At 38.4% G+C, this 26,851-nt stretch overlaps 2 protein-coding genes across 3 annotated transcripts in view; one reads left to right on the top strand and one right to left on the bottom strand.

Annotated features, from left to right (window-relative positions):
• The first annotated feature begins 144 nt into the window (after window positions 1-144).
• Window positions 145-21,708, top strand: hsd17b4 (hydroxysteroid (17-beta) dehydrogenase 4). Its single transcript, XM_083911840.1, has 25 exons — window positions 145-269; window positions 1,326-1,379; window positions 2,713-2,820; window positions 3,394-3,453; window positions 3,565-3,586; window positions 3,783-3,829; window positions 4,121-4,205; window positions 6,139-6,326; window positions 7,857-7,948; window positions 8,131-8,155; window positions 8,296-8,424; window positions 10,758-10,870; window positions 14,924-15,036; window positions 15,162-15,285; window positions 15,485-15,536; window positions 16,724-16,795; window positions 17,827-17,930; window positions 18,025-18,090; window positions 18,456-18,525; window positions 18,693-18,799; window positions 19,047-19,133; window positions 19,278-19,364; window positions 19,499-19,637; window positions 19,933-20,060; window positions 20,951-21,708. The coding sequence occupies exons 1-25, from the start codon at window positions 218-220 to the stop codon at window positions 21,038-21,040; spliced, it is 2,214 nt and encodes a 737-aa protein (XP_083767966.1). The 5' UTR covers window positions 145-217; the 3' UTR covers window positions 21,041-21,708.
• Window positions 21,709-22,228: 520 nt separating this feature from the next.
• The window catches only part of dmxl1 (Dmx like 1), a 55,760-nt gene continuing 51,137 nt past the window's right edge, over window positions 22,229-26,851 (bottom strand). For both annotated transcript variants that reach the window (XM_083913222.1, XM_083913223.1), the window contains one exon: window positions 22,229-25,522. In XM_083913222.1, the coding sequence (XP_083769348.1) occupies window positions 25,283-25,522 (240 nt within the window). In that variant the 3' untranslated portion in view covers window positions 22,229-25,282. The remainder of the gene's footprint in view (window positions 25,523-26,851) is intronic.

Genomic DNA, 26,851 nt, shown 5'->3' with positions numbered 1-26,851 from the left:
GATTAGCCAATTAAAACATAATATCAAAGACCGCATGTGTAAAATCAACAGTGGTGAAAATGAAGGATAATCCCGGTTTCTGATTGGTCACTGCTGAGACTGCCCTCCTCGTAATTGCGGAAGTGGAAGTTGTCGAAGTTCACCCTGCTGTCAGTGTTTTGCTCTTGTAGCCGCTGTGCTGTCAGGGTTCAGAAACAGAGGATAATAACTCACAGGGATGTCTTTGTCATTCGAGGGAAGAGTCGTGCTTGTCACCGGGGCTGGAGGAGGTATAAACACCGTTCAAACAGAGCTGAACCTTAGCTTAGCTGTTATTGCAGCTCACTGTAACTAGGGTAACTGTAGGTTTTGGAACGTTAGCTCCGAATGCTAGCCTGTTAGCTGCATAACTATGAGCCAAATTATGAGGCAGCTACTACACAATTATTTTCTTTCTGTATAAGCTGCCCCGCAGGTAATCTCGGTATCTTTCTAATTGCTTATTCTTTCACTGGCGAAACGGTGTCGCAAAGTCGTCAAAGTAGTCAAAGTAAACGATCTTAGACCACAGTATCCCTACCTTTAACACAATTAACATGATTTACTGCATTTTCATTTGAGCAGCACAGGGAGCAAAGTACATGTGACGCAATGGCTCAAAATGATGCCAGCGCAAGTGTGTGAAAGGGCACATGCAGCAGTGGTTGTTGACAGAATAGAATATCAATACTATATATTGATACTATTAACATATGTAAATAGAAGTAAGAAATGGGTATTGTAGATGAATATAAAATGTATTTGCATTCTATTACTATAGCTGTACAGTATGTAGGAAAATAGAGATAGGGAACAAGTATGTATGCTACAGTATGATATACAACAGTTTAAATAATAATATTGCTGAACTGAAAATGTACTTTTGCACAGTATAAGTATATGCATTTTTAATATACTTAACCAAGTATAATTTAAGTAAACAGGTGCATTGCACAGTTGATTTATTGTTCTTTGTAATTTGCACACAAAGGTTTGTAATACCTTTTATTAGTATGCAGATTGTTTTCATTGTAACCCATAGAGTTACACATATTAAGGTGATTCAAGTGAGTAGAGTCAGAATATTTAATAATTCTATTGCATGTATACAGATATAAATAATGAATAAATAATTATGGGTTAATGCAGCTGATGGGGGTAAACTTAATCTGGGACCAGTATATTTAGAGTGCCTGACACTTTGGCGGAGGTTGAGAGAGTTGAATGGAGGGCAGGGATAGGGTGTTTTCATTCTGTACTGTACATTTATGCTTAGGTATTTTACTAACCAGTCTTTCTGTCTGCAGGCCTTGGCAGAGAATATGCACTGGCTTTTGCTGAAAGAGGTGCCTCAGTTGTAGGTAAATAAAGGACCTTCATTTTCAAGCATCTTGTACCTAATTGTTGAGAACAAGTATTGTGGATATCCTGTGGTGAGTGCATCCAGGCTTTAATCCTGTGTGCTTGGTGAAAAACCTGCTAATAGCAAACTCTCATAACCTCTTTCGATGTTTTCTTTGCCATGGAGACAGTCATGACAGTGTGCATGTTGACATTTGACTCAGCATAATTCCAGATGTTCCGTGAGTTGTTAGGGACTGGACACTAGTTTCTGGTTTTGCATTGCTATGTACTTACACAGAAATAGACTTAACAGCTAGGCACAAGGACACTAAAGCTGGATAGATAAAGGTTAAGAATAGACAGGGCAGGACATTGTGTACACAAATATGTGGAAAAAGGGTGTTTCTGTATGTTAAATAGTGCAAAATGAATGGATAAACATGGACTGGATGATTATGTACATCATTTGCATGTATACATGTGTATATATACTGTGTATACAGCAATATTATTTCTATTGATAGTGACAGATGAGATTATATGTATATTAAAACATAACATATTTCAGGTTTCATTAATCAAATATCCTTGTATATATTATACATATACAGAAAAGTATAGAGGTGACTGTAGGTTTAGATGCGTCCTGATTTCAGGTTTGAGTTTGGATGCACCAATCCAATACACTCGACTGATACCGGCACAGATTTTGATCTTAAGTGGGTTGGTTATCAGCCTTGACATGACCGTTCAACAATAAATAAAGTAAAGGGTCTTTAAGTAAATACAATGTCATTATGACTATGTACTGTATATTTCTGCTGCCAGTAGCATTTATTCAGTCAAAATTCGCAGCAGGCAGACTCAGTTTTAGTGTCACAGCAATCTCTGGTCTCATGTTCACTTTCTCAAAAAATCCATTGAGTTTTACATTGTGAGTTATAAAGATTTTTTTTAAAGGGGGGAAAAGAGCACTGGTATCAGAAATGGTACTTTGTATCAACAGAGATACCTTGAGGTGTAAACATTATCAAGAGAGAAAAAGTTGAATTGGTGCATCCTTTAGTTAAGTGATTTATGGGATAAACTAAACCTCAAAGGGAGGCATGTCGTAAAGAAATGCGCGTTGCATTGTCTGTCACAGTAATGATGTTATTTTTTATACTGCACAGTAAGAGTTGTTTTTTTATAAACATTTGCCCTCCCCAAAAGAATAGCTTCCCCTGAATTTGCCCTTGAACTCTTGCAAGAAATCAGCTTAGCTACACTTTTCTTCTAACCTAATCACTCATGGAGAATTGCAGAACTCACCCCATTATTGCTAATCTTTTTCTTCGTTTTGCAATAAAGTGAATGACCTTGGGGCAGACACTAAAGGGGGTGGAAAGAGTTCTGCAGCGGCTGATAAGGTGGTGGAAGAGATAAGAGCGAAGGGAGGCAAGGCCGTGGCAAACTATGGTGAGAAGTTTGGACTCTTGTCTTAAGTCTTCTTTTCCCTCGTCCCGCACATCGTTATCTCCATCTGTTTTTTGTCTCTTGCTTACCTTGTATTATTTAGATTGTGTATGGGTAGACCCAAACACAATATTGATTTCTTTCAGTCTTACTAGCTCACTGATGATGCTGTTAGCAGGTATTGATGTTATATTGATTCCCTATCATCTTTGTGCATCTTGCATATATACGATAAAACATTTTTTGATTAATGTGTTCAATAGGCAGTGTGGAACAGGGCAGATTTGTTGGTGAATTTAATACAAACGTTGGCATAATTTTTATTCAAGCTATGATAAAGCCCGGAAATCAATAACAATGTTCTATTGTCATGCCAACTCTGCACATTGTTTATATCTATAAACCTAAATACAACAAGGAACAATGTAGCCAAGAATAAGATCTTTACCAGAAGCTAAACGAACAAGAACAACGCATTTATTCAGTCTTCTTGTAAACCAGATATACCAAATTATTTAAGTTTCATGCAAAAATGTCAAAAACAGCTCTATGACCTTTTCTGTCATGCACGTACAGATTCTGTAGAAGATGGAGAAAAATTGATCCAATCAGCACTGGATGCATTTGGAAGAATAGGTAAGTATTCCTTATCACAAGTGCAGCATCATTAAATTATCTAAATTAAATTGGTTTGTAATGTTATTTCTGCTTTTTGAACTAAATTCTGTAATATATCTTTTCATCCAGATGTTGTTGTAAACAATGCCGGGTAAGTCATTTAACTATGATAATCACAATTTTTCCTAGGTCTAATCACATCATCTGTTTAAGAGAGGACATTTAAAAGTTTTAATCGTAATTGGAATATGAGTCACTATAATTATGTGAATGAGAACCTTAAGTTTTGTCATAAAGACCGAAAAGACTAAAAGCCATCCCTGATTTTCTTTTTTTTTTTTGCCAAGGATCCTTCGTGACCGATCCTTTGCCAGGACGAGTGATTTGGACTGGGGTAATTACATTATTTCTGATATTAACATTCACTTCACGCCCATTAACTCATACTTTGTATGGGGTCGTCTCATATCATCACATTATTTCCGTTCGTTTGGCACACTTAATCATAATTAAACCGTGCCACCATATTAAAAGAATACATTTGTTTTAAAGTGGGTTGGTTGTCTATGTAACGTATGTTGAAAAAACAATTGTCAGCTTTATCTGATCCACAATTGTATGGAAGTGTGTAATGTGTGTTGTGTATTCATGCTTAGTGTGTCATTCCTCTCACCCTCCATGTCAGACCTGATTCAGAGAGTTCACTTGAGAGGCTCCTTCTTGGTGACCCGAGCTGCCTGGAACCACATGAAAAACCAAAAGTTTGGCAGGTAAGGAGCCCAGCTACTAATTTCTATTGAGGTTGTCAAAGGCTGTGCCATTCTCCTTTTACATGGGTAGGATTTGTTTTTAGATCCTACAAAGGTAAAGTATCCTCAGCAGACACACCGTTGCTGGACTGTAATCAGAGGGATGTCACTATAGCACAAAATGCTGTTTGATAAAACCTGATTCAGACGTCAGCTAAAGTACCAGAGATACTCAAAATGGTTTCTACGTGCGCCATTTTAAGTGGACTCTTGAGGATATGTACTTGAGGTAATGAGTAATATAAAGCAAGTCTGCCATCGTATTATTAAATATTCTGACTCTACTCACTTGAATCCCCTTAATATGTGTAGCTCCATTGGTTACAATGAAAACAATCTGCATACTAATAAAAGCCCAAGACAGCAAATATGATATGAATATGTAAATCCCCAAAGAATGGAAATGAAATACTTAATTTGGTTATGCAGCACTGTAAGTTAATTTCAGAACGATTTGAGCGCTGTTTAAATCAATGAATCTACAAGAATACTGGATTATCTGTGCAGGCTCATCTTATTCCTGCAAGTAGTACAGCATAAAAAATTCAAATATCCACTAGTCTGAAGTCCCAGAGTTGAAGGTGTTTTGACACTCATTCAAGATTATTCACCCCTGGAGAACCCTCTTGAATTCAGTGAAAAATTCAGTGGATGATTTATACTGACTTAAGGTAGTGAGTATGTATGCAGATATGGCATGTTTTAAGGCATAATAAGTCGCTTGTGAAGATATGTTGACCTGCCAAACATATGTGCAACTAGTAACATAAACAAAGGCTGCATTCTGGATCTGAACTGAGCATCTGGTCTTTCCCGCTTTGGCAAGTAAAAATGTTTCCCCTGAAAAAGGCCTATTGAGGTTTGCACATTCTGAATTACAATTTGCAGAAGATGGGCACACTTTGCTTTGCTCCTGTGTTACTCTACTTCACATGTGCACTTGTTCTACAGTACATGATTGGGAGAAGGCAGTTGTTCATGACCATTGAAGTGACATTTTGCAGAAAGTTTCGCTGCCTTGAAGCCTTGAGCAGCTTTTTATTAAGTAGGGTAGAAATCAGTTGCAAATAATGCAGTTGGTTTTTAGGGTTTTAAATGTACAAATATTCTGTATAATCATGAACATTTCAGAATGATGTGTATTTCCTATGGGTCTGAAATCCAATCTTTGTGTGCGGTCAACCAAAGCAAAAGTTAATTGTGTGTTTAAAGGTAAAACCATAATAGAAAGAAATGAAAAGTAGAAAGGTTCATTGCATCGTGACTGTGAGACAGAATGGACATAGAAGCCAAGGTTGTGAATAAGCATGGAGCAATGCACAGACATAATTATACTCTTATTAATATGTGAACAAAAGGCAGATTGCATGTTTGCAGTTGCTCTTCTATGTAGCAACATTTTTTTTTTTTTTTGTAATAACAATTGATAGTGTGAAAAGTTCCCCCATTAAATGAATCATAGACTTTACTTTATTGTGCTGTGATATAGATGACTGCTTTCTTATAACCAGCGAGGCAGCGTGTTTTAGATGTCTCTTACAGTTAGTGTGATGGTGGTGCTTATCCTCATTACTTTTGCTTGACTGAAGCAAACCGGGATTACTATCAATGCATTTATTTCTGCATGTAGCCTGTGCTCACAATTGTTGAAGTAAAATGTTCGAGTACATTTACGGTGGGCAGTTTTGTATCTGCAATGAAACAGTTGATTGGGGTAGCTTTACATGACTAGATGCCTACATACTGTATGCATACTCCCGTATGTTTATGCATGCATGAAAAGACTGTACCACTATGTAAAATTATGTGTGTGTGTTTGTGGCCTGTTTGCGTCTCCCATCACTGCACAGCAATGCTTGTTACTGACTTGTTGCCTCGGGTTGTCTGTGGCCAGAATCATCATGACGGCTTCAGCCGCAGGCATCTATGGGAACTTCGGCCAGGCCAACTACAGCGCTGCCAAGCTGGGCATGCTGGGGCTGGCAAACACCTTGGCCATCGAGGGACGGAAGTACAACGTCCACTGCAACACTATTGCTCCTGTTGCTGGGTCACGCCTCACAGAGACTGTCATGCCCCCGGGTAAGCAGAGCAATTAACCAACATACATAATTGCATGCACTTGGTCACTATTATGCATACTGTGGTGTTCTGCTAGAATCACACTCTCTCACATATACAACCATCTTTTTTGGACAGACCAACATAGGCAAATGGATTTTAACCACAGCCTTTTTCTTTTTTAAGAGCAGCTGCATAATGTAATGCACATCTCATCTAATGTTGATTTACAAAATTTGAGGCAACAGCACTCCCGTTTGACATGCAAATTTGTCATCTAATATTCAAAAAGGGGGGTTTTTAACTGTGGGTTTTCCAACAGCCATGATGAAATCATGCACCCTGTAAGTGTTTTAAAAGTTTTAATGTGTCAGTCCTAGATTTAAACCGGCAGCTCTGGCCTCCTTATTTTACCGTAGGTGTTAGCTGTTCTTCCAAATACTACATACATGCATGAGTAAGTATGCTAACGAAACATCTTATTTTTCATGTTAAAAATATTTCTTAAGACTGATGGTAATGCAGCATTGGAAACTCCCAGTGAACACAGTGAAATAAAGCTCAGAAAAGCTCATAAACACTTAGTATTTTGTCACCTGTGAACATTATATCAAACAAAAACTAAAACAACAGCCTTCAAAATGACAGCTTGTCAGTGATATAAAAAGGAAGTGTTTTTTAGCACTCTCTGCTGTGCTTTAAGAGGATCTCATGAGGCCATAAAGATGGGGAATGTTTTTCTAACCCATCAAACCAAGTATCTGTAAATGTCTGCACATCGTGAGCATACTGTGCATGCTCTGTGACTGCAGCTCTGTTGACAGGGGTATTAAGTGACAAATTAGAGGAATGGCTTTGCTTCCCTGCTGCGCTGGTCTACAGTAGCATCTGTCACACTGCGCTGTGCCAACTGTCACAGGATGGCCTCACCTTAGTAAATGACTCGGTTCCATATGTTGGCTTTCTCTGAGTCAGGCTTTTTTTGAAAAACAAAAAACAAAACTAATCTTGCTAAACATTGCAGGGAGCAGTGAAACAGAACGCCCTGTTCTTTTACCACCATGTTTTGTTGATTGAAGGGTGCAGATATTTTCACCACACATATGGTGCCTAGAAATAAATCTTTAACAGGACTTTAAAGCCTGTGCCTGATTATATGTTTAAGAATCTCTACCTGGCTTTTGACAAATTAAGAGAATGATTTCAGAAGATGTTGATTCATAATATGCATATTGTATACGTTAATACCAGTTTTATACAAAAATAAAGGTATTTTAAACTACGTTCCTACTATTTGTTTCCCTATATCCTTTTGAAAATGGTTCCGAATAAACAGCAATTTGTAATTCATGTAAGCTTTGTAGAAAGAGGTCAAATGCTTGAGGCTTGTCTATAATAACCATGTAGTATTTTTAAAACGAGCACATTAAGTAAACACAGCATCATTTTAACAATACACTAATGACCAAACAGGGCCTGAGGCAGAAGCTCCCTTTTTCTTGTGCAATAAAAAAGGCTGTACTGTATTTGTATATGTTTTGTTTTATTTAGACCTTGTGGCATCTCTGAAGCCTGAGTATGTTGCTCCCTTGGTCCTCTGGCTCTGTCATGAACAATGCCAAGAAAATGGAGCACTGTTTGAGGTAGACAAGAAGACCCACTTTCTTTCTTTCTCTTCAATGAGATGAGTATAATCCCATTCCCACTGTACTGCCTCTAGATTTGTATCTATTGTTTTCTTGAGAACAGTAATGTACAACTGACATAGCCATTCTCCATAAATAAAAAGACAGATATCTTTTTCTTATGTTTCATTTCCCCTCAGACTGGTGCAGGCTGGATTGGTAAATGTGAGTACTGTGTGTATTTTTTCCTGAGGAAATGTCTGTATGCATCTATGATATTCATTAGCCCCTGGTTCACTCCGACTGTATGTGTGTCATATTCACCATGCAGCAACCTCTTTATTTGTGTGTGTCCATGTGTGCAGTGCGATGGGAGCGCTCTCAGGGTCGCACTGTGAGACAGAAGAACCAACCCATGACCCCTGAGGCTGTCAGGGACCAGTGGGACCAAATATGTGATTTTACAGATTCCACCATGCCGACAAACGTGCAAGGTCAGTGATGGGCTGAATGCACGCTCATATACACAACCTACAAAAACATGCATTGGTGTACACTGGACTGCACACACATGCAGTAGATGTCATGTTAAGCTTTTCATGTGTTCTAGTTGTCTATATGAGACTGTAAACCAAAAAAATAGAATTCATGAAATTAATTTCATCTTGAATAGTCATTTATTCATTGTGAACTTGATAATATCTGTTAAGACCACACAGATTTTTTATTTGAGTCCAGATTGGAGTTGGATCCTACCCTCCGTCATAACCCTGCCGGTCTGCTTTCACACTTGTTTGACTCATTCTGTGTTGAGTGAGAATTATTCTGATTGCAGATCGTTGCATAGCTACGCTGAATGTTATTATTAAGTCATAAAGCCATCAGATGCTTACCAATAAAGTAAGCATGCTAATTTTACATTTTGCTCTTTGGCCTTGTGTCACTTAACTCTGTGGTAAATCAGCTCAGCTGAGTCAGTCATCTTTTTTTACGTTTTCTTTTAAAACCTGATTTTGACTTGTCTGTTTTGTGATGCTGCATTTGAGAAGCACTTTCAAATGTGGATTTTGAAAGGTGCTCTACAGAGTAGATCATATTATTAGTATTATTATTAGAATAAATAAATAAATAAAGCCTATTATTACTCTAAAGTAACCATAATCTTTCATGTTTTAAAAAAGCATTTTAGGGGATAGACCTAGCTTCTTGAAAGTACTTCGACATCGACTGTAGCTTGCTACCTCAAACTGTATACAAGGCAGTTCAGTCCTTTTTTGTGGAGTTTCAGTCAGCACCATGAAGTGAACATCAAAGGAATGCAAGATTTAATCTTTATTATTGGGCTGTTGACAGCTATTTTAGTATGACAGTGTGTGACATTGGTAGATTACTATGATCTGATATGAAAAAGTCAGTAATAAATTTGCAGTTAAAAGTTACTAAAAGAGTTAAAAAAAGAGTTACTGAGAGCAAGATGAGTGAAGAGATCAATCGAATGAGACGGAAGAAAGAAGTGAGGGTGAACATGATGTTTAGGGTTGTTCCTGAAAGGTCTCATGCAAACAAGAGCGTGGCAAATGTTGATTATTTTTTCGCTTGTCCATCCCTTTCCACGCTCCCAGATGTACATTTGAGGAAAGGGCAGCTGTGTTAACATTAACTGAACAAGGGTGGCAATCCCACAGGGCTAGCTGGCCTCATTAGCATGACTTTGTAGTGCCTCCTCATTTGTAGCTTATTACAGAGAGTTGTTGCTGCCTCTGTTCTGTAACTGCCTACCACTGAGTGACGGTAATTAGTAGCTGTGGTCTTCCCAGTCTCATTCTGTTTCTGTTCCTCCGTTGACTTATCTGTGTTCCTCTGTTTGTGTTGACAGAATCTGCATATCATAGCTTGTGCTACCTGGGTGGATGTGTCTATACATACAGTATTCTATTTTTAGGCAAACTGAGATAACAAAGTATGGACTCAAAGTCTTTGGTATGTAAATGATTAAGGTTATAATAGAGAACTGCTCATGTTTATTTAACGCATGTGGATCTCACCTCCATCCATCCATTTTAAAGCTGCTCCTGGATCAGTTTGTGTTAGAATGGATTTTTTTAAACGTGTGTTAGCATCTCCCTGGAAGTTTATTTAACTTTACTTAAATGCAAATTCTTGCAAAAGTTATCGGACTGATGAACTCCATGCATGAACAAATCGTCTTTCCATCAGAGGCACCAGCAGAGAAATGTTTGTATAATCATGATTTTACATGAAAACATCCATATTATTGATAAATCATCAAGGTCTCTTGGTGTGATCACAATTTGACAACAATTTCATTTTATCAATAAAGAGTTGTAACAAGCATGAATACAATACAATTGGTAGTCTTAAGTAATTGGATAGACCTATAACGAATCAGAGCCATGAAACGTGACCTACAGTACAACAAATCACAGCAACAAAACAGCGGTGCTTGCTCAGTGGAAAACAGTGGCTCCCAGGTCCCACAAACGTTCTCAGATTACAGCTAAACAGCACACTAAAATGCGTTTCTGAAAACATTTAATGCAAGAAATAAGCAATAATGTAACAAAATATCGAGTCATATTTATCCTAGTTTGACAGTTTGATCTGAGTTTTGTGAGCTTGAAAAACTGCTGAAGGGACTTGCAGACAGGTTGGTGACGCTGTTAGTCATCACCTTAAACCGACCCCACATGAGATAAATGGCTGTGATTGGCTCACACGATCTCAGGATGATGGAAATATGTATAGGAGAGTGGGCACACCTATCTGGTGTTCTCCTACTCATCTGTCGTCTCTCACCTTTGTGTAGAGTCTCTACAGTTAATTGTGAGTGAGCTGTCTCGAGTGGAGTCTGAGGAAGAAGTCGGTGCCAATCCAACAGCTGCTGCCACCTCTGCAGCCTCGGCTTCAGGGATCAATCCTGTGAGTAGATGCTTTTTTTCTTTGGCAGTCATTTACAGGGTTTGCAAGTCTTAAAAAGTCTAAAAATAATTAAATGAACAATTTTTATGTGATTAATCCATCCACCCATTTTCTGCTGCTTATCTGGGTCCAGGTTGCATTAATGTGATTAATTCTTTCATTAGGGATTATTGTTATGTACTGCTAGGAAGTACTGAAAAACAACGTCTTATCGTCCCTCCTGGTTTTACGTCATGTTTTGGCCGGTATGATCGTGAAACGGGTATTAGATTTCATTCATGTGAACACTTCTTTAATTTAACATGGTGAACTCTGCAGGAACCATAATAAAGAAACATGTCAGACCTGGGTATCAAACTAGGATATGCAAAGAAAGGAAGTCCTAGTTACAGAAAATATTACTGTGACTTGAGTATAATTTGCATCCACCTGTTATACCTACTCGTTTTTTCTTTCTCGCTTACTGTATCTTACTCATCCACTTCACTTGCCCTCCTCCTCCTTTTACCCTTTGCGTTTATTTCTTCATTATTTTCTGGCCTCTGCAGATATTCTCACCAATATTTCTCTCCAGCTCATTTGCTTATGCTCCCTTCATTCCTCCTACTGAGGCTGCATCTAGCGATTGTAACGGTTGGTTGATGATGACTTTTGAAAGTGTGGAGCTGTAAAATCTCAGACAGTTTCAAACATGGCAACTTGAGTCTTTAATACCACCACATTGTACGAAGTCAGGGATGATAACAGCCTTCTCAGCGTAGCTCCTCCTGATGTCTAATACCACCACATTGTACGAAGTCAGGGACGATAACAGCCTTCTCAGCGTAGCTTCTCCTGATGTCTAATACGACCACATTGTACGAAGTCAGGGATGATAACAGCCTTCTCAGCGTAGCTCCTCCTGATGTCTAATGCATCACCATTTCATATTTTACAGCCGAAAGGTGGCAACACAGATCAGCTCAGTGCAGAGACAGCCAAGTGGTTGGGTGTTCTTTCACTCCACTGTGTTCCCCTATCATTGAATCACAGAAAGTGTCTACACTGGCTACAGTTCACACATGGCTGAGTTGATTTAATAAAACATTGAGCCACAAGTATAATTGTATCACATGAAATAATTATACACAGAAATGGCCGACATGTTCTGTTGAGCTGGCTGAAGCATGCAATCGTGAGACTATGTCAACAGATAAATCTGTATATGTAATATTACTCAAACAGATTACTGAACTGCACTGTGTCTAAATTCTACAAATATTTACAAACTATTATTGTGAGTGTTTTCCCCACAATATAAAAGAAATAGCTGATGAATCAATGAAAGTTTAGTCAGAATGAATGCTTTGTTTAGTGCAGTGTGGAGGATGGAGCAATATGATAATTGTTGAAATATGAACAGTATAATTATCGACTAACTCCATGTAGAAATTTAATATTTTGCCCAATTGTTATGTGATGTTTCTTCTGCTAAGAGCATCAAAACTTAAATAATACCCCATGGTGAACTTTACTTTCATATCAGCATCCTTCATCGTAACGTGTATATATGGTAGAAACTAGTTCACTTTTTAAATTGATACCTCTCTCACTTTTGGTGAACTCTCTGCTTTTACATCATGTGAGGCTTTAATATTACTCACTTACTTACCGGTACTTCATGATATTACGATTCAGTACCTAAAATGTTAAAGGATTTGCACGTTGTCTCTGGTATCAGTGTCCTCTCCGCTGTGTGTGTGTGCGTGCGTGCGTGCGTGCGTGCATTGCGCGATTTTGAACACAATTTTGTTACAATTAAGCCTCAAGACAAGCATCACCCTTTTGTCCTCAGCTGCAGTTTTGAAGGCCTTTGGGAAATTGCCTGATTGAATAGAGGTATTAATTATTTGCAATACGTCTGTTGATAGGCAGTCAAAAACATTCTTAAAGGAGTTGGTAGGTAAAGCATCAAGACAGCAGGTGGATGGCTTTAGATCTGTCACTGTTTCCACTAGAGTTTTAGAGTCTATGGCATTAAAGCTTGCCATCATTGCTGTGTTATTTTGGCCTAATTCTGGCTTGAAGAAGTGGATTTAATATCCCTGAAAACTCACCAGGATTCATCTTCCCTTTCAGCCTCTTCCTATCCTATTCCTATTGTTAGACATTATTATTAGCGCTTAAAGATCCCTTCCACTAAAATTTGTTTTTCTTTTGTTTATGTCCTCTAAAATGCCTGACTGTGACAATTGGTGGACTGTGAAAACAAGATTTTTCTTCTTCTCTCTAACCTCAGAGGAGAGCAAAAATTAGAAAACTTTGGTGAATCCCAGAAACACACATCTTGGATACAAACAAGAATAAGAGAAAATCTGTTCGAAAATTGCTTTTCGCACAAGGCTCATTGTTCTAAGATAGTTTCTTTTAGTAAGTTTAGTGAGGAGTCTTGAGGAGTTGTTCATTACCAGAGGAAACTTAAAAAAAATAGAATTGAACGGCTACCTGAATAAATAAAATATAAAATGTATTTTTAAACTTCTGCCTGCAGCCCTGCAAAAATTAAAATTAATAATGCTTCAGCATTAAGACTAAAATAAATAAGGCAGATATCAGAGATAGATGAACATAAATATTAAATGAATTGTAGAAATGAGTGTTAAGAATTAAAATAAATGTATCAATTTTGTAACGACTTTTGTTTTCTTCAGATCCCAAAGGAACTGTGATGGAAAATTCATGATCAGTTTGAGTCTTGAAGTATCAAAAAAAGCTCTACCAAAGGATCTCATCTGGGATTAATAAGGGTTTTAAAACATTTACAATACAGCGTTCTCACCTTCCTGAGCTTTAAAGGCATTCACGACTTTGTGTCATCAACACTCGATTACTGCAATACTTTGATCAGCCCATTTTCACACTGCCCCTTAACAGCAGTGCGTGCACAAATCGAACATCGTTCCATTTCGGGCCTCTCTGCTCTGGCAACCAGTAAGTTTTAGGGTCCCTTTTTTTGCTGATCTCTTACAAAGCTCTGCCTGGTCCGGCCCAGGAGAACATTTCTGAACTGCTGATTCCTCTTAACTCAGGGAGATCCCACAGGTCCTCAAAGTAATTACTTCTGATGATCACAAATTGAATCAAACTGACATCATGCCAGCTGTTTATTTGCTGCTGTTGAGGTTTTTGCTTGTATTTGCTTTACTTATAGCTGTCTTTTTTTAATCAATTTTTTTCCTTGTCCCTCACAATATATGTAGTTGTAAATCACTTTAAAATTCTGAATTGAAATAGATCTACTATTCCTCAGTGTGTTGATTTATTGCTTTAACTCTTTTTATCATCTCCTAATAAGTCTAAGAATTTATAGCCACTTACTTTTTCTTAATGTATATGGTTATTTAGGGCTAAATGCTAACGTCGACTTACTAAACTGTTCATAATGACTATGTTAAGCAAGTATAACCATGTTCACCATATTAGTTTAGCATGTCAAGAGATCACAAAATCCATTCGAATTCCAGATGTTCCAGGTTCATTCAATATGAGATATTTCATAGCACAAGTAAAAACTTGAACCTACTAATGGCGCTAGTTGAAAAGTCATAGAATCACCACAGTCACCGGGCGTCATCCTCTGAGGACGGTGAATGTCTATACAGAATCTCATGACATCTCATCTATTAGTTAGAGACATTCCAGTCTGAACCCAAGTGACTGACTGACTGACTGACATTGCCATCCCTAAAGCCACACTACTGGCATAGCTATAAATACTTCAACAGTTCAGAAAGGTGGAGATTAATTATTTATTCTATTAGTGCCTATGTTCCACCTATATTTTATGGTAAGATTGATTAATTTGTGACTGTACGTGCAGTGTTTATTAAAGCATTTGTATTCAGGGGTTGAGCTGTGGAGCTAATCTACAATGCTGCACACTTTATTACTTTGCTGAAAACCCTTAGACTTGCACATTATTTTCCTCTGTCTTAATTACAAGATAACTTTTCCTTTATCTGCTCCTATTGTTGAGCTTTCAAAAGTCAACTCTCCTCTCCTCTCTCCTCTCAGACTGAGGCAGTGGGACAAAAACTACCACCGACCGCGTTCAGGTTCAACCACACCCAGTGTGTCCTCTATGCGTTGGGGGTTGGCATGTCCACCAAGGACCCAGACCATCTTAGGTGTGTATCTGTGTATTTTTATGCTAATGACTGTAATTGCATGTAATCATATTGCTGTAGAAACCCAAAATACAAGTATGAACCTGGAAACGAGCCTAATATGGGACCTTTAAAATGTTATGTAGGTTCCTGTATGAAGGCCATGAAGACTTCGGCTGCCTCCCCACATTCGGGGTCATTCCCGCCCAGGCAGCCATGATGGATGGCGGGCTGTCCTCAATCCCTGGACTCAACATTGATTTCACACAGGTTAGACAAGCTACATGTAAACACTAACGTGTGTGTGTGTGCGCGTGTGTGTGTGTGTGTGTGCGTGTGCGTGTGCTGTCATATGCATATTTTTTTTTTATCCATATGGTGCATGTGTACAGTCTTGCACACATTATTCATGCTAATGAGGCTTGTAGGTATGGTTATGTATCACAGCTGTTCTAATGTTGTGTGACAGGTATTGCATGGAGAGCAGTATCTGGAGCTTTACAAACCTTTACCAACCTCAGGTATTGCCCTCACTGCTACTGTATTAAAGCTTATTGTATATAAGCACTTAATGTAATTACTGTAGATTTTACATGACAAGTATAATAAATTCTGTTTTAGAGTAATTTTACCTGGACTTATGTTATTGTATGAAACTGTATGCCGTATTATTGGGAGCAGACTGAGTTTAATAGATCATTTAGATTGAATCTTTGCCATTTTTATCATGTCTCTAAGTATAGGATCTCTAGTTTGGACCAATTTACCTCATAAGCCATGGTGGGTTTTTATCCTTCTGTATAATAACATATCCAAACAGAGGAAATTATGTATATCATTACAAGTCACATTCAAGAGTGAAGCTTTTGATTTTCTTAAAGATAAATCCCTGACCATCTATCAAGAACCCAGAAAGTTGTTTAACAACACTTGCTGCTGTTTTGAAGATGTAACCATCTTTATATCATCTTCTGTGTTAAACAAAACAAATTTGAACCCTTTTTTTCAAATTGTGACTCACAAAGTGGACCAAACCAAAGATTCCTGACAAAAAGCCCTGAAGGGTAATTTCTCACAACAATGTGACAACACAGGATGTTTGGACAGGAGGTGTGCAGTTTAGGTTCTGGGTGTGTGTCTGTCACCACGCTGCAAGTCATAGCCTACAACTAAACACAGACTAAACAGAGACAATGCAGACAATAACAGTGTTAAATAAATGTAAATTCAGTTAAAAATGAAGTAGTAGTATTTTTGTGTCTCATTTCATGTTATTATTAAATTGTTGTATTTGATCGAAAAAATTACGATGTCTACATTATGTATCGGACAGCAGTTGACCTGCTCTCGAAATATCAGCTATATAGCTATCCCATATCTGAAGACCACTACACAAAACCCACATACTGTGCAGTTGGAACACACTGCATACTCAGTTTTATGTCATACTTGTTGTTGGATGTTAGTACTGTATGTGATTTTGAACAGAACCTTTAGCATCTTTGCTTGAAAATGGACTTGTGATAAATCAGTTATCAAAGGAGTTGTAGATTAAAGTCAGGGACGCTTAGCTCTGGAACTCAAAGATAAAGATAATGCAAGTGCACAGTCATGTTATGATTTAAGTAATACTAAGTAATTACAGTACTTACCTAAAGTATGATACAGTTATTAAAGCAGAATGTAAATGCCTCAAATACCTTTGCAGGTGAACTGACCTCTGAGGCCACCATAGCAGACGTGCTGGACAAAGGGTCGGGGGCCGTCATCCTCTTGGATGGTGAGTTTCTTGTCCCTCCAGGGTGCACAACATTTATCATAAAGTATATTTATTCCACATTCATTTGTCTCCATCACTTTAATGTGCATTTTCCTGAAAGTTGCCTCTCAGGCTGAATTAATAAAAGTTAATTTTCAGTCTGCGTCTGCAGGGACTGAAATAATGGACTGAGAACGGCTCATAATTTTCTTTGACAGTCCCATAGAAACAGATGATATTGGAACCACTCTGATTTATAATTAATCGACTTAAAACAAATAACATGGGACCTGAGGTTCCCTGAGGATTCACATCTTCATACACACCAAACCAGTCAGCTTCTGTTATCCTCCCGGAGTGAAAGCAAAGTTATTACTCATAGTAACGTCCTGCAGAAGCAGCTTTGTTTATCTTTGTGCCTGGTTGTGTTTTGAATTGACCTAATGAAATTAACCATTGATTCGATTCTTCCTGACAGCTGCTAAGTGTCTCTTCACAGTCAGCCTGCATGTGGCTCTGTCCTCCTGCTCCTGTTTACTATAAATATGCTGTGATAAGGAAATGTGGCTAAAGCAGGAGTTTCCTTGTTTATTGGTATACGCACTGTTATACGCACGTTTTCACGGCCACATACAAACGCGGCAGGACAGATTATTAACTCGGATTACAACACACACAGAGGGAGAGTGACTTCATTCTTTGCACAGGATGCTATTATTCCACTATATATTTACATACTGTATATGCTATATAATGTTCTGAATGTTGAGTACAGCTCCTTTATTTGATGACTTTATTAAATATGATGGATTTTTATAGATGAAACTACCCCAAACTGTGTTAAATAGTTAAACTTAGCTCCACTACATTAATGCGTTGCTTTTACATAAATGGTGCAGTAACGATAATACAAAGATCTTATAAATGATAATAACTTCTGAAATGTTTTTTTGCAGAACTTTGAAATGTGCCTTTGCACTTGTATTTCACCGTGTTATTGCTGAATCTACATGAATAAAGAATACTTATGTCACATTCGTGTTGTTTCATAGTGAACACCTACGGCGGCGACGAGCTGATCTGCTACAACCAGTTTTCAGTTTTTGTGGTCGGAGCCGGAGGGTTTGGAGGGAAGAGAACCTCTGAGAAAGCCAAAGTTTGTATTCCATGTTTGAGTTGAAAAATCAGACATTGGGATATGCTAGCCGCCTCATATTTGATTTACATCATTTGTGTTTTATTTCCTTCAGGCTGCTCTTCCTCCACCTAAACGGGCACCAGATGCTGTGGTGATTGATTCGACCACAAGAGACCAAGTGAGCGCGTGTGTGTGGGTTTAATTGCAGAATAAATTTGCTGCAATAATGATGCTGTATGTGGGTGAAAATGGGACGGAATGTTTCGTGCCTCTGAAATAACCTTACACAAAATGTGAAGAAGGTCTCACACAGTTATAAGAAAGATGCATCAGAGAATAAAAAAGAAAGGAATAAAAAAATGAAATCCCTTAAGCAATTCAAAATGACTGCAACTGTATCACTTCAAAGACATTTTTATTTTAGGTAGCTCTTCTGTTGCCTTCATAATAATTTAATTTCATTCCACATCCGTGTATGAAAAGTTCAGGGGTTTATGAATTAAATATAGATCTAAACAATATCTGTGTCCCCTGCGGTTACAGGCGGCCCTGTATCGGTTGAGTGGAGACTGGAACCCTCTTCATATAGACCCCAGCTTTGCTGCCATGGGAGGTGAGAGTCTGGAAGCCTATTATGGCTTGATGGGTGTCGTTTTCAAAAGAATTCATCTTTTTATTTTGCTCAAGATTAAATCTTTCCCTGGGAATTTGAGGTCAAGTGATGTGTTTTGATCTCAGTTATACTTAAACGTGCTGTACTCAAAAATGCTCTTTGAGCAGGCTTCAAGGCTCCCATCCTACATGGATTGTGCTCATTTGGCTTTGCTGCCAGACATGTCCTCAAGCAGTTCGCCAACAACAACCCCTCCAGATTCAAGGCTATTAAAGTAAGCATTACCTGTTATTTAAAGCCTAACATACATGTTATTTGGCCATATGCAAGAACCATTTGTTCAGGTGTGTTCTGCAGTGGCATTTTTGTTGCATTCATTTGGAGATTTTTTATTTTTTTTAAACAGAAACTATTAACTAAATTATTTAGCATTCATCAAATCTGGTCAAATGTTATGCAGTCATTTAAATACGGATCTATCGATTCCGCCACCCTCTCTTAATCCCGTCTCTCTTTCTCAGGTTCGCTTTGCAAAGCCGGTGATGCCCGGTCAGATGCTACAGACTGAGATGTGGAAGGAGGGCAACAGAATCCACATCCAGTGCAAAGTCAGTATTTCCTGTGGATTATATCAGATAATCACATTTGTAGATAGTCACACTTATTGACTTCATCGTTTCAGTGCTGTTTTCCATTCTTTGTGAATTTTCTGCACGCGTCTGTTCTGATTAGCGCTCTTCTCTTTGGTCCAGGTGAAGGAGACTGATGCTGTCGTGCTGGCTGGCGCCTATGTGGATTTACATGGTGCGTCAGAGGATCCTCCAGAAAATCTCACTCAAGTATGTCGGCCTGAAAATGACAACATTCCTTCACTGAGCCCTGAAGTTCCATTCCTTGTTGTACTGTAGATAATTCAGACGTAATTAATTTGTAACCTGCAATGTTAAAATATCTGTTTCTTTTCTTTGTGCAGGCAGGGGGCCTTCAGAGTGAGCTAGTGTTTGCAGAGATTGGGCGTCGAATTAAAGACTCAGGCTCAGAGTTGGTCAAGAAGGTGAATGCTGTGTTCAGCTGGGAGATCACCAAAGCCGGCAATAACGCTGCACAGTGGAGTAAGTGTACTGAATGCTATACAAACACAATTACCCACACCATTAGCTCATTTTGCATTGTGACACTGGCCTATGAAACAAAGACTGAACTATCATTATGAGCTGTAAAGTTGATAGATACTGATATTGCCAACAAGCTGTCTAATAAACAAGTAAAACTAGGACAACATTGGTGTAAACGACAGAGTAACTCACAGGTAAGTTGTGAAGATAAAGCTGACCACGCCAGTGAAACACTTAGTCAAGTGTTCATGATTTATTCCATCTTTTACCTTTTCACTTTTTCTTCCTCCAGCAATCGATCTGAAGAACGGCAGCGGCTCCTTGCACAAAGGCTCTTACAGTGGGAAGGCGGATGTGACCTTCACCGTGTCAGATGAAGACTTCATGGAGGTGGTGCAGGGGAAACTCAACCCTCAGAAGGTAACAAACAATTAGTCAGACCTATTTAGTCACAATGAATCTGTTGATGATCTGCTTCACATGGACGCTCAAAAAGGGAACATTTCAGTTTATAGCAAAACAGATACTTAAATGATTTAATTTCTTCTTCAAAAAAAAAATTTTTCTAGATGAAATCCCATTTGTACATTTTATTTCAAGCAAAAGTTCCTTTGAAGGCGCCGATGACTTATCTTGATATCATCATGTCAGAAAAGAAGGAAATAAAATGATCTATCAACCCAAGTTCAGAAAGCACTCAGCACGGCTAATCAATCGTTGGTACTTGTTATGTCCGGACCATCTCATCTGTCAGAGGGAGTGGCCATCACTGTACAGGGTTGATATGCTTCCTAGAGCGCTTCATATCGATCTGAGGCCAGGGTGTGTGTGTGTGTGTGTGCGCGCGCACACATTTAACAGAGAGCGTCAACAGGCTGCGGTGCTGAAGCTCCCTGAGGCAGGGTGTTTTTCCACCATCGACGATGAAAAGGAGCAGCTGGAGAAGGATAAGTAGTTAGAGTTGAAAATGATGCAGCGACCCCGTCCCCTGATTGATTCTAGTCGAGTAAAGTGTGGCACATCATCAGCAGTTCATCTCACCCAATAAAGAGACTTTTCTGCTGCATCTCTCAGCTCTGAAATTTATGAATCTTATTTCATTGTTCTGCTGCCAGAGCACCAATGGTGACATTCTCTTTTGCCCTTGCGAGTTGCTTTGTCGTTTGTATGTTAGTGCTAGCTGCAGGCCCTGTGGCCCCATTTTACTCACTGTGTGATTAGTGGCTAACCAGCAAGAAAGAACAGGAGATTTTGTGCTTTCTTGAAAAATGTATACATGTAAAAAATGTATGTCTGTTACATTTTTCTAGGCATTCTTCTCTGGCAAGCTGAAGGTCAGAGGGAACATTATGCTGAGTCAGAAACTGGAGGTCATCCTGAAGGACTACGCCAAGCTGTGAGCTCCACAAACTAACCAAACTACCAGCTCTCTCCGTCTGTGCGCTGACATGCTTTGCCTCTCAAGGGAAACCCATAGAGAAAAAAAACACACACTAAGATTAACACTGCTTTAGAATGAACTCTTCTTTCACTGAAGTCATAAAATGTACAGAGACCACAAATACAAAGTGTTCTCAATGTACGACATAGGATCAAGATTGACTTTAATGACTGGAGAGAGGAAACAAGATTAAAACAAATAAAGTCAGAAATAAGCAATATTTCAGTGTAATTTCAGCTGGTTAGAGTTTACTTGGTTGGGTCCTTATGGTCCGTCCCTTCTAAATGTGCACCTAACACACTTGCCTTTCAAGATCCAAATGAAAACTAATCATTAGTTCACAGATTTCATTCAGTAATATATTAGGAGAAACAAGCGTCTACTAGTGAACCAAAATCCTGCCTGACATTGGGTGAATATACTGGATGAAGTCATAATTCAGTGGATTGTTATTCCATTAAAATGACTAACTCAGTTTGGTGTACCTGATACGGTCATCTCAGCAGAACCTTGTTTGTTAGTTCTGAAAAAAATGATGATTTTCACTTAATTTTTTTAATGTCAATTGTAAAGTAATTCAATGGTTGCTGGAAATAATGTGGCTCTGAATAAAATCTCCTTTCTGTACATCTGTAAAGTGTCTATAATGAATTTTTAAAAAATAATGTGTCAGATGACTGTGTGAAAGGGGGGTTGGTTATGAACCAACTGTTTTGGTTCACTCTAATAGCTTCTTTTTCATTAAAAAAACTAGTCCAAATTTGTGTAACTGATACTGCAATCACATGAGAAACTTGTATAAAGAATCTATAGAAATGTAAACTAGTGATGAAAAATAGTGATTTTCACCTAACGTTTGATATCAGTGCATTTCTGATCAGTGGTTTTATTTGCTCTTTAATGGGAATAGTTATTCAGGCTAGAATCAATTGAATACTCACCGCGACAGACAGTTATTGTTGCAAAGGTTTAATTTACCTCTAATTAATGTGTGGCTCTTTAGTTTGAGATGTTTGTTCCTCGCAAAATATAAGACTTGATCGACCTGTTTCAAAAATCACAAAAAAAAAAATCTGCTTGTGTTACGTAGTTTTTTTTATTACATTAGTACCTTTTCTGTATATAATACATCATTTTACACGGCATCTTCATTATAAAATTAGATTTCTCTGATCAAATTCACATTTGAACGATTGAAGAGGGCAAAAAAAGTAAGGAGTCAGAGTCGAATGTGTTTGTTTAATGTGCAACAGCTGCACACTGACACCCTTATGTAGATAAACGGATGTGTCAGCGGCGTACGTCGAAAATAAGCAGTATTGGCACTTGCTTTGATAAAATTGATTTTATTCTCCAGTTTCTGTAAGAGTACATATAGTTTGTCATTGATAAAAAGTATTTAATCTCCAGTTGCTGCAGGAGTACACATCAGTTTCCAACCACTTTGATTTTTTGGGGAAACAAAAATGACCATGTGGATGTTCAAGCCCACATCAGGAAATAATGAGGAAAAGAAGGGAGCGAAATGGTCACCTATAAGAGAAATAAAAGCCAGGAATAATATTACATTTGCCTTTTGATCACTCCATCGATAACCTTTAATATGAACATATTTCATAAATATACCTGTATTTATACAGAAAGATAGTCTTCATAAAGTGGCTTTTGTCTGATCTAGTTGTTTTGATTATGCAGTCATTATGAGAAGCCTAGTTTATGGATCGATACACACAACTTTAATAAATCTGCTTCATCAAAAGATTTTCCTCAGTTTATCCTCCCTGAAATCAAAGCTAATGTACATTTGTTTCCCTACAGCAGCACAACAAGGTTCCATGGGTAAATAGCTTAATGGATTATGTTCCTTCAGACTAAACAGATATAGCACAATTAGCATGAACATCTTCCCTATTTATGTGGAAGACACATCATATTACACACCAACCTAGATTACATTTTCCAAGCATGTACTGAAGGCAATGTGCTGCGTTTGGATGGTGTATAAAGCAACTGAAGGATAAAAGAAGTAATTCCTATAATTGTGACAAAGGAACTGAATAGCAAGCCAAAGGTAAATGATATTGTTTAGCAAAGCAGTTTTGAATCATGGTCCATATGGGAAATTAAAGTTTAGACTTTGTGCCTCCGCAACAAAATATTATATTCATTAAAAGTTGTTTAACTGCCGCACCCCAACACCTATCCATTGTCAACAGCAAAGTTTCCTGCTACATGTTCTACAAGCTACTTTGTGCAACCTAATATCAATAATAATCAATATTATCAGGACCAACAGCATGATGGAAAGTGTTTTCAGAGATTAAGGACACTTAATAATAATACCACTGGTTTAATCTAGGCCGGAATAAACAAAACATTCTACTATATTATTAACCTTATTACCAAAGGCTTGGGCTGCTTTACGGACATCCAGTCTTGTGTACTTATATGCATCACACTACATATAATTAAGCTTCATATTTATGTGCAAATAGAGTAAGAGAAATGGCGCATTCAGGTAGTCCATGAAAATTAAGAAAACATTGGAGTAGCGGCTCAAGTCACAAACTACTAGCTTGATTAAAGGAATACTTCTTTGTTTTGGGAAATATGCTTATTCTCTTTCTGGCGGAGACTCAACGCTAAATGAGAAGACTGACACCACTCTCATATCCGCTCGTTAAATATGAAGCCGGTCACCTTAGGTTAGACTGGAAACAAGGAAACAGCTTAAGGAGTCATAGGAATGTCATAAAAAATAATACATTTGTAAAAGAACAAAAAAAACGCAAATGTGTAAATATAAAGAGGAAAAAATCAAAAAAGTAAATCAAAAGTAACTTTCAAGAGCAATAAAATAATAAACTTCATTTAATTTCACATTTATTTCTGTATGGATTATTTAAAAAATATGTAAATCTATAAAGAAATAAGTGAGAACATAAATAAAAATGCTTATAATTATTTAACTTTTTAATTGGCTATATACTGTATTTCCACAGATTTGTTCTTTAATGGCACTCCTAAGACTCCGTTTCGTTGACCAATGGTGGTAAAATCTTCTAATACTTGTTATATCTTGTTTGTTTTATCTTAATTGTTTTTCTTGTGTGCAGCTCAGGCTTTGATCTAAGATGCTAAGCTTAGCTCAAACACTGGAAACAGTCTTTGCTGTCTGTAGCTGTACATTTCAGGGACTAACAGAGAGAGGTATCAATCTTCTCATCAAAGGTGTCTGCCTGAAAGTGCATGTGTATAGTTAGTGTTAAGAGATATCCTTTATAAAATCATCTTCCTGTGTTTATTTCAAGTCAGGCCAGAATAAGACCAGATATAAAATTGTCAACCCGTAATTCCCAAAGTGTGGTTTGATCGTGACAAACACCTGGTCCATTGAATTTCTAGCTTAAAAAAAAAATGTATGGAGCACCAGAATGCGCCAGGAATCCTTATGACTGGATATAATGTGCTTTGTACGATGTCCACTGGCCTTACTGCATTATACTGAGCGGGTCCAACAGTGTCGATGTGATGTTAGAACCCCTAAAGGGATCACTTACCTTCCCTGTACAATACACTGCATACATAGTCTACTGTATTTCATCACCTGAACACTCACAGCAGTGATTCCAGCTTCCACTATCATGAATGCTCTACTGATATAAACTAATAGATCTGGTGATACTGTTATAAGAAGAACAATCCTGCAGCTTTAGACTCTTCACAGTCTCTGGTTACTACTGCTCCTTCTGCAGCTTCACGTCATGTGCAAAGAAAAAAAAAGGGTCTCCATGTGCTGGTCAGTCCTCGCTGAGATGGCAGTTTGTTTCGGAGAATCTGCAGCTGCATTTTGTTTCTCGTTCAGTTTATACTGATGGACTGCCCTTGGTCGTTACCCTATGCCCACTTTAACTTCCACTGCAGTTTAAAACACTCGTCGAGGCTCCTGCGACTGGTTGGCTTCATGTCCCACACGAAGAGCAGCAGGTGCTATCGTTTCACTCTTGGGCCCCTGGATCAGACGACTCACTGGATGGACTGAATATTCCACCTTGCTCTGTCATGAAAGCCATTCTTTATTTAATAACACTTGACATCGTTGTTCATGGCAGCCACTGTTCCAGGTATTAAGGTATTTCCACAGCAGTAGTGGTGGCAACTTCACATTATTCAATCAAATTGCTTTAACCACTGTATTTGTCTATATGATGAACTTGACATCGTTCTTGAGGTTGCCATGGTTGTTGCTGTTATTGACAACACTGAAGCGGTTGGGGAGGACCCTCATCTTCATTGTTCCGTCGGCGCCGCAGGAGAAGATGTGATTAGCTGGTCCCACCTCTATCTGCATGACCCCCGTGCCGAGGTTCCTGAACAGCGACTGGCGAGCGTGTTCGTTTGGAAAGGTGTAGAGCGGACACTGTGTGGTCATGCTCCAGATCTGGGCGTGTTTGGAAGAAGGGAACAGTTGACAACTTAGAAAGTTATTTTAACGTTCTCTGCGTAACATTCAGAAAATCCTTGTTACTAGTGACACTTGGCCATTAGTGAACTGCAGTCAGCATCCTGATGCTGGCAGCCTCATGCTCGCACACTCCATAGCCGCGAGTGAGTACCAGCCAAAACAGTGAAACTGAACATGATTGACCGGCTTCATGGTGGTATAATGCTGTAAAATGAATTACAATCATATTTACAATAACGACAGCTTGCTGTTTGCAAATCACTCCCTCAACCAACGCCACGAAGCAACAGATTCATTAATCTTGGTTATTTAATCATTTTTGTAAGTTTATATTTGCCCTGTGGGTGTTCTTTATGTAAGCCATTACAGGTTTCTACCACATCCTCACACATACTCTTGATTAAAATAATAAAAAAAATAATTTCACTTGTCAGGTAGTATTTCTTACTTGACCCCACATACAAATACTGATATATATACACAGGTATATATATATATATATATACACATACTGTATACTGTATATTCTTGCTTAGCCTTGGGTGGAAAATTAAACTATGCATATGTGATCTGTTTTTAGTGATTAATGTCCTCAGTAGGAACCGCTGAGCACCATGATTAGCTCTGAGCAACTTGCATTGTTTGGTTTGTATTCCCAGCCTGGGAGCTATATTACTTGATAAGGTATTTCAAAGACTGGATATTACTCAATCTTCCACTTCAATGGACTCTCATCTAACACTTTAAAAGCTTATAATTTTGCAGCTCACCCATGTTACATTTTCAATCAGCCATATACAATGAATGGCTTCAGATGAGTAACATCACACAGCGTTGGAGGTTTCTGTGAGCAATCATCCAGAATGAAAGTCATTTGAATTTCAAGCAGATGTGCACTGCACCATTTCTTGTACATCTGCGCGAAGCAGTGGCTTCATCCTTAGAGTGAGAGCTGTGTGATCCTTGCCAGCATATTTAAGTCAAAAAGATAAAAGACCTGCTGCCTCTGGAAGTGCATTAACTGATGACGGTCACATGTCCTGCCTGTTCAGTCAAAACTCTTTCCTTTTCTCATGTCCCCCTGCTTTCACCTTACGCTTTCGCTCCATCATTCACGCTGTTTTCCCAAACCGGTGGTTAATCATAAGTGTGACATTAGTTTGGTATGACTTCGAAGGAGCTCACTGTCGCCATGGCTAAATGCATCTGGTTGTTGGAGTACCAGCGGGGGAGACATTCACACTTGGAGGGCCAAACTCCCTGCAGGACTGTTCAGTCAGGTACAATACAGGTTAACTTTGTGCT

The sequence above is a fragment of the Echiichthys vipera genome (genome assembly GCF_963691815.1).
Source record: "Echiichthys vipera genome assembly, chromosome: 4".
NCBI classification, from domain to species: Eukaryota; Metazoa; Chordata; class Actinopteri; order Perciformes; family Trachinidae; genus Echiichthys; species Echiichthys vipera.
This window is presented reverse-complemented; position numbering and strand designations above follow the sequence as displayed.

Bases quoted from the DNA above. Each gene is read 5' to 3' on its own strand.
- hsd17b4 (XM_083911840.1), top strand. From the start codon at position 218: ATGTCTTTGTCATTCGAGGGAAGAGTCGTGCTTGTCACCGGGGCTGGA. The intron at 10,871-14,923 runs GTGAGTAGATGC...CTCTCCTCTCAG, and splicing joins CGGCTTCAGGGATCAATCCT to ACTGAGGCAGTGGGACAAAA. The intron at 15,037-15,161 runs GTGTGTATCTGT...AATGTTATGTAG, and splicing joins AAGGACCCAGACCATCTTAG to GTTCCTGTATGAAGGCCATG.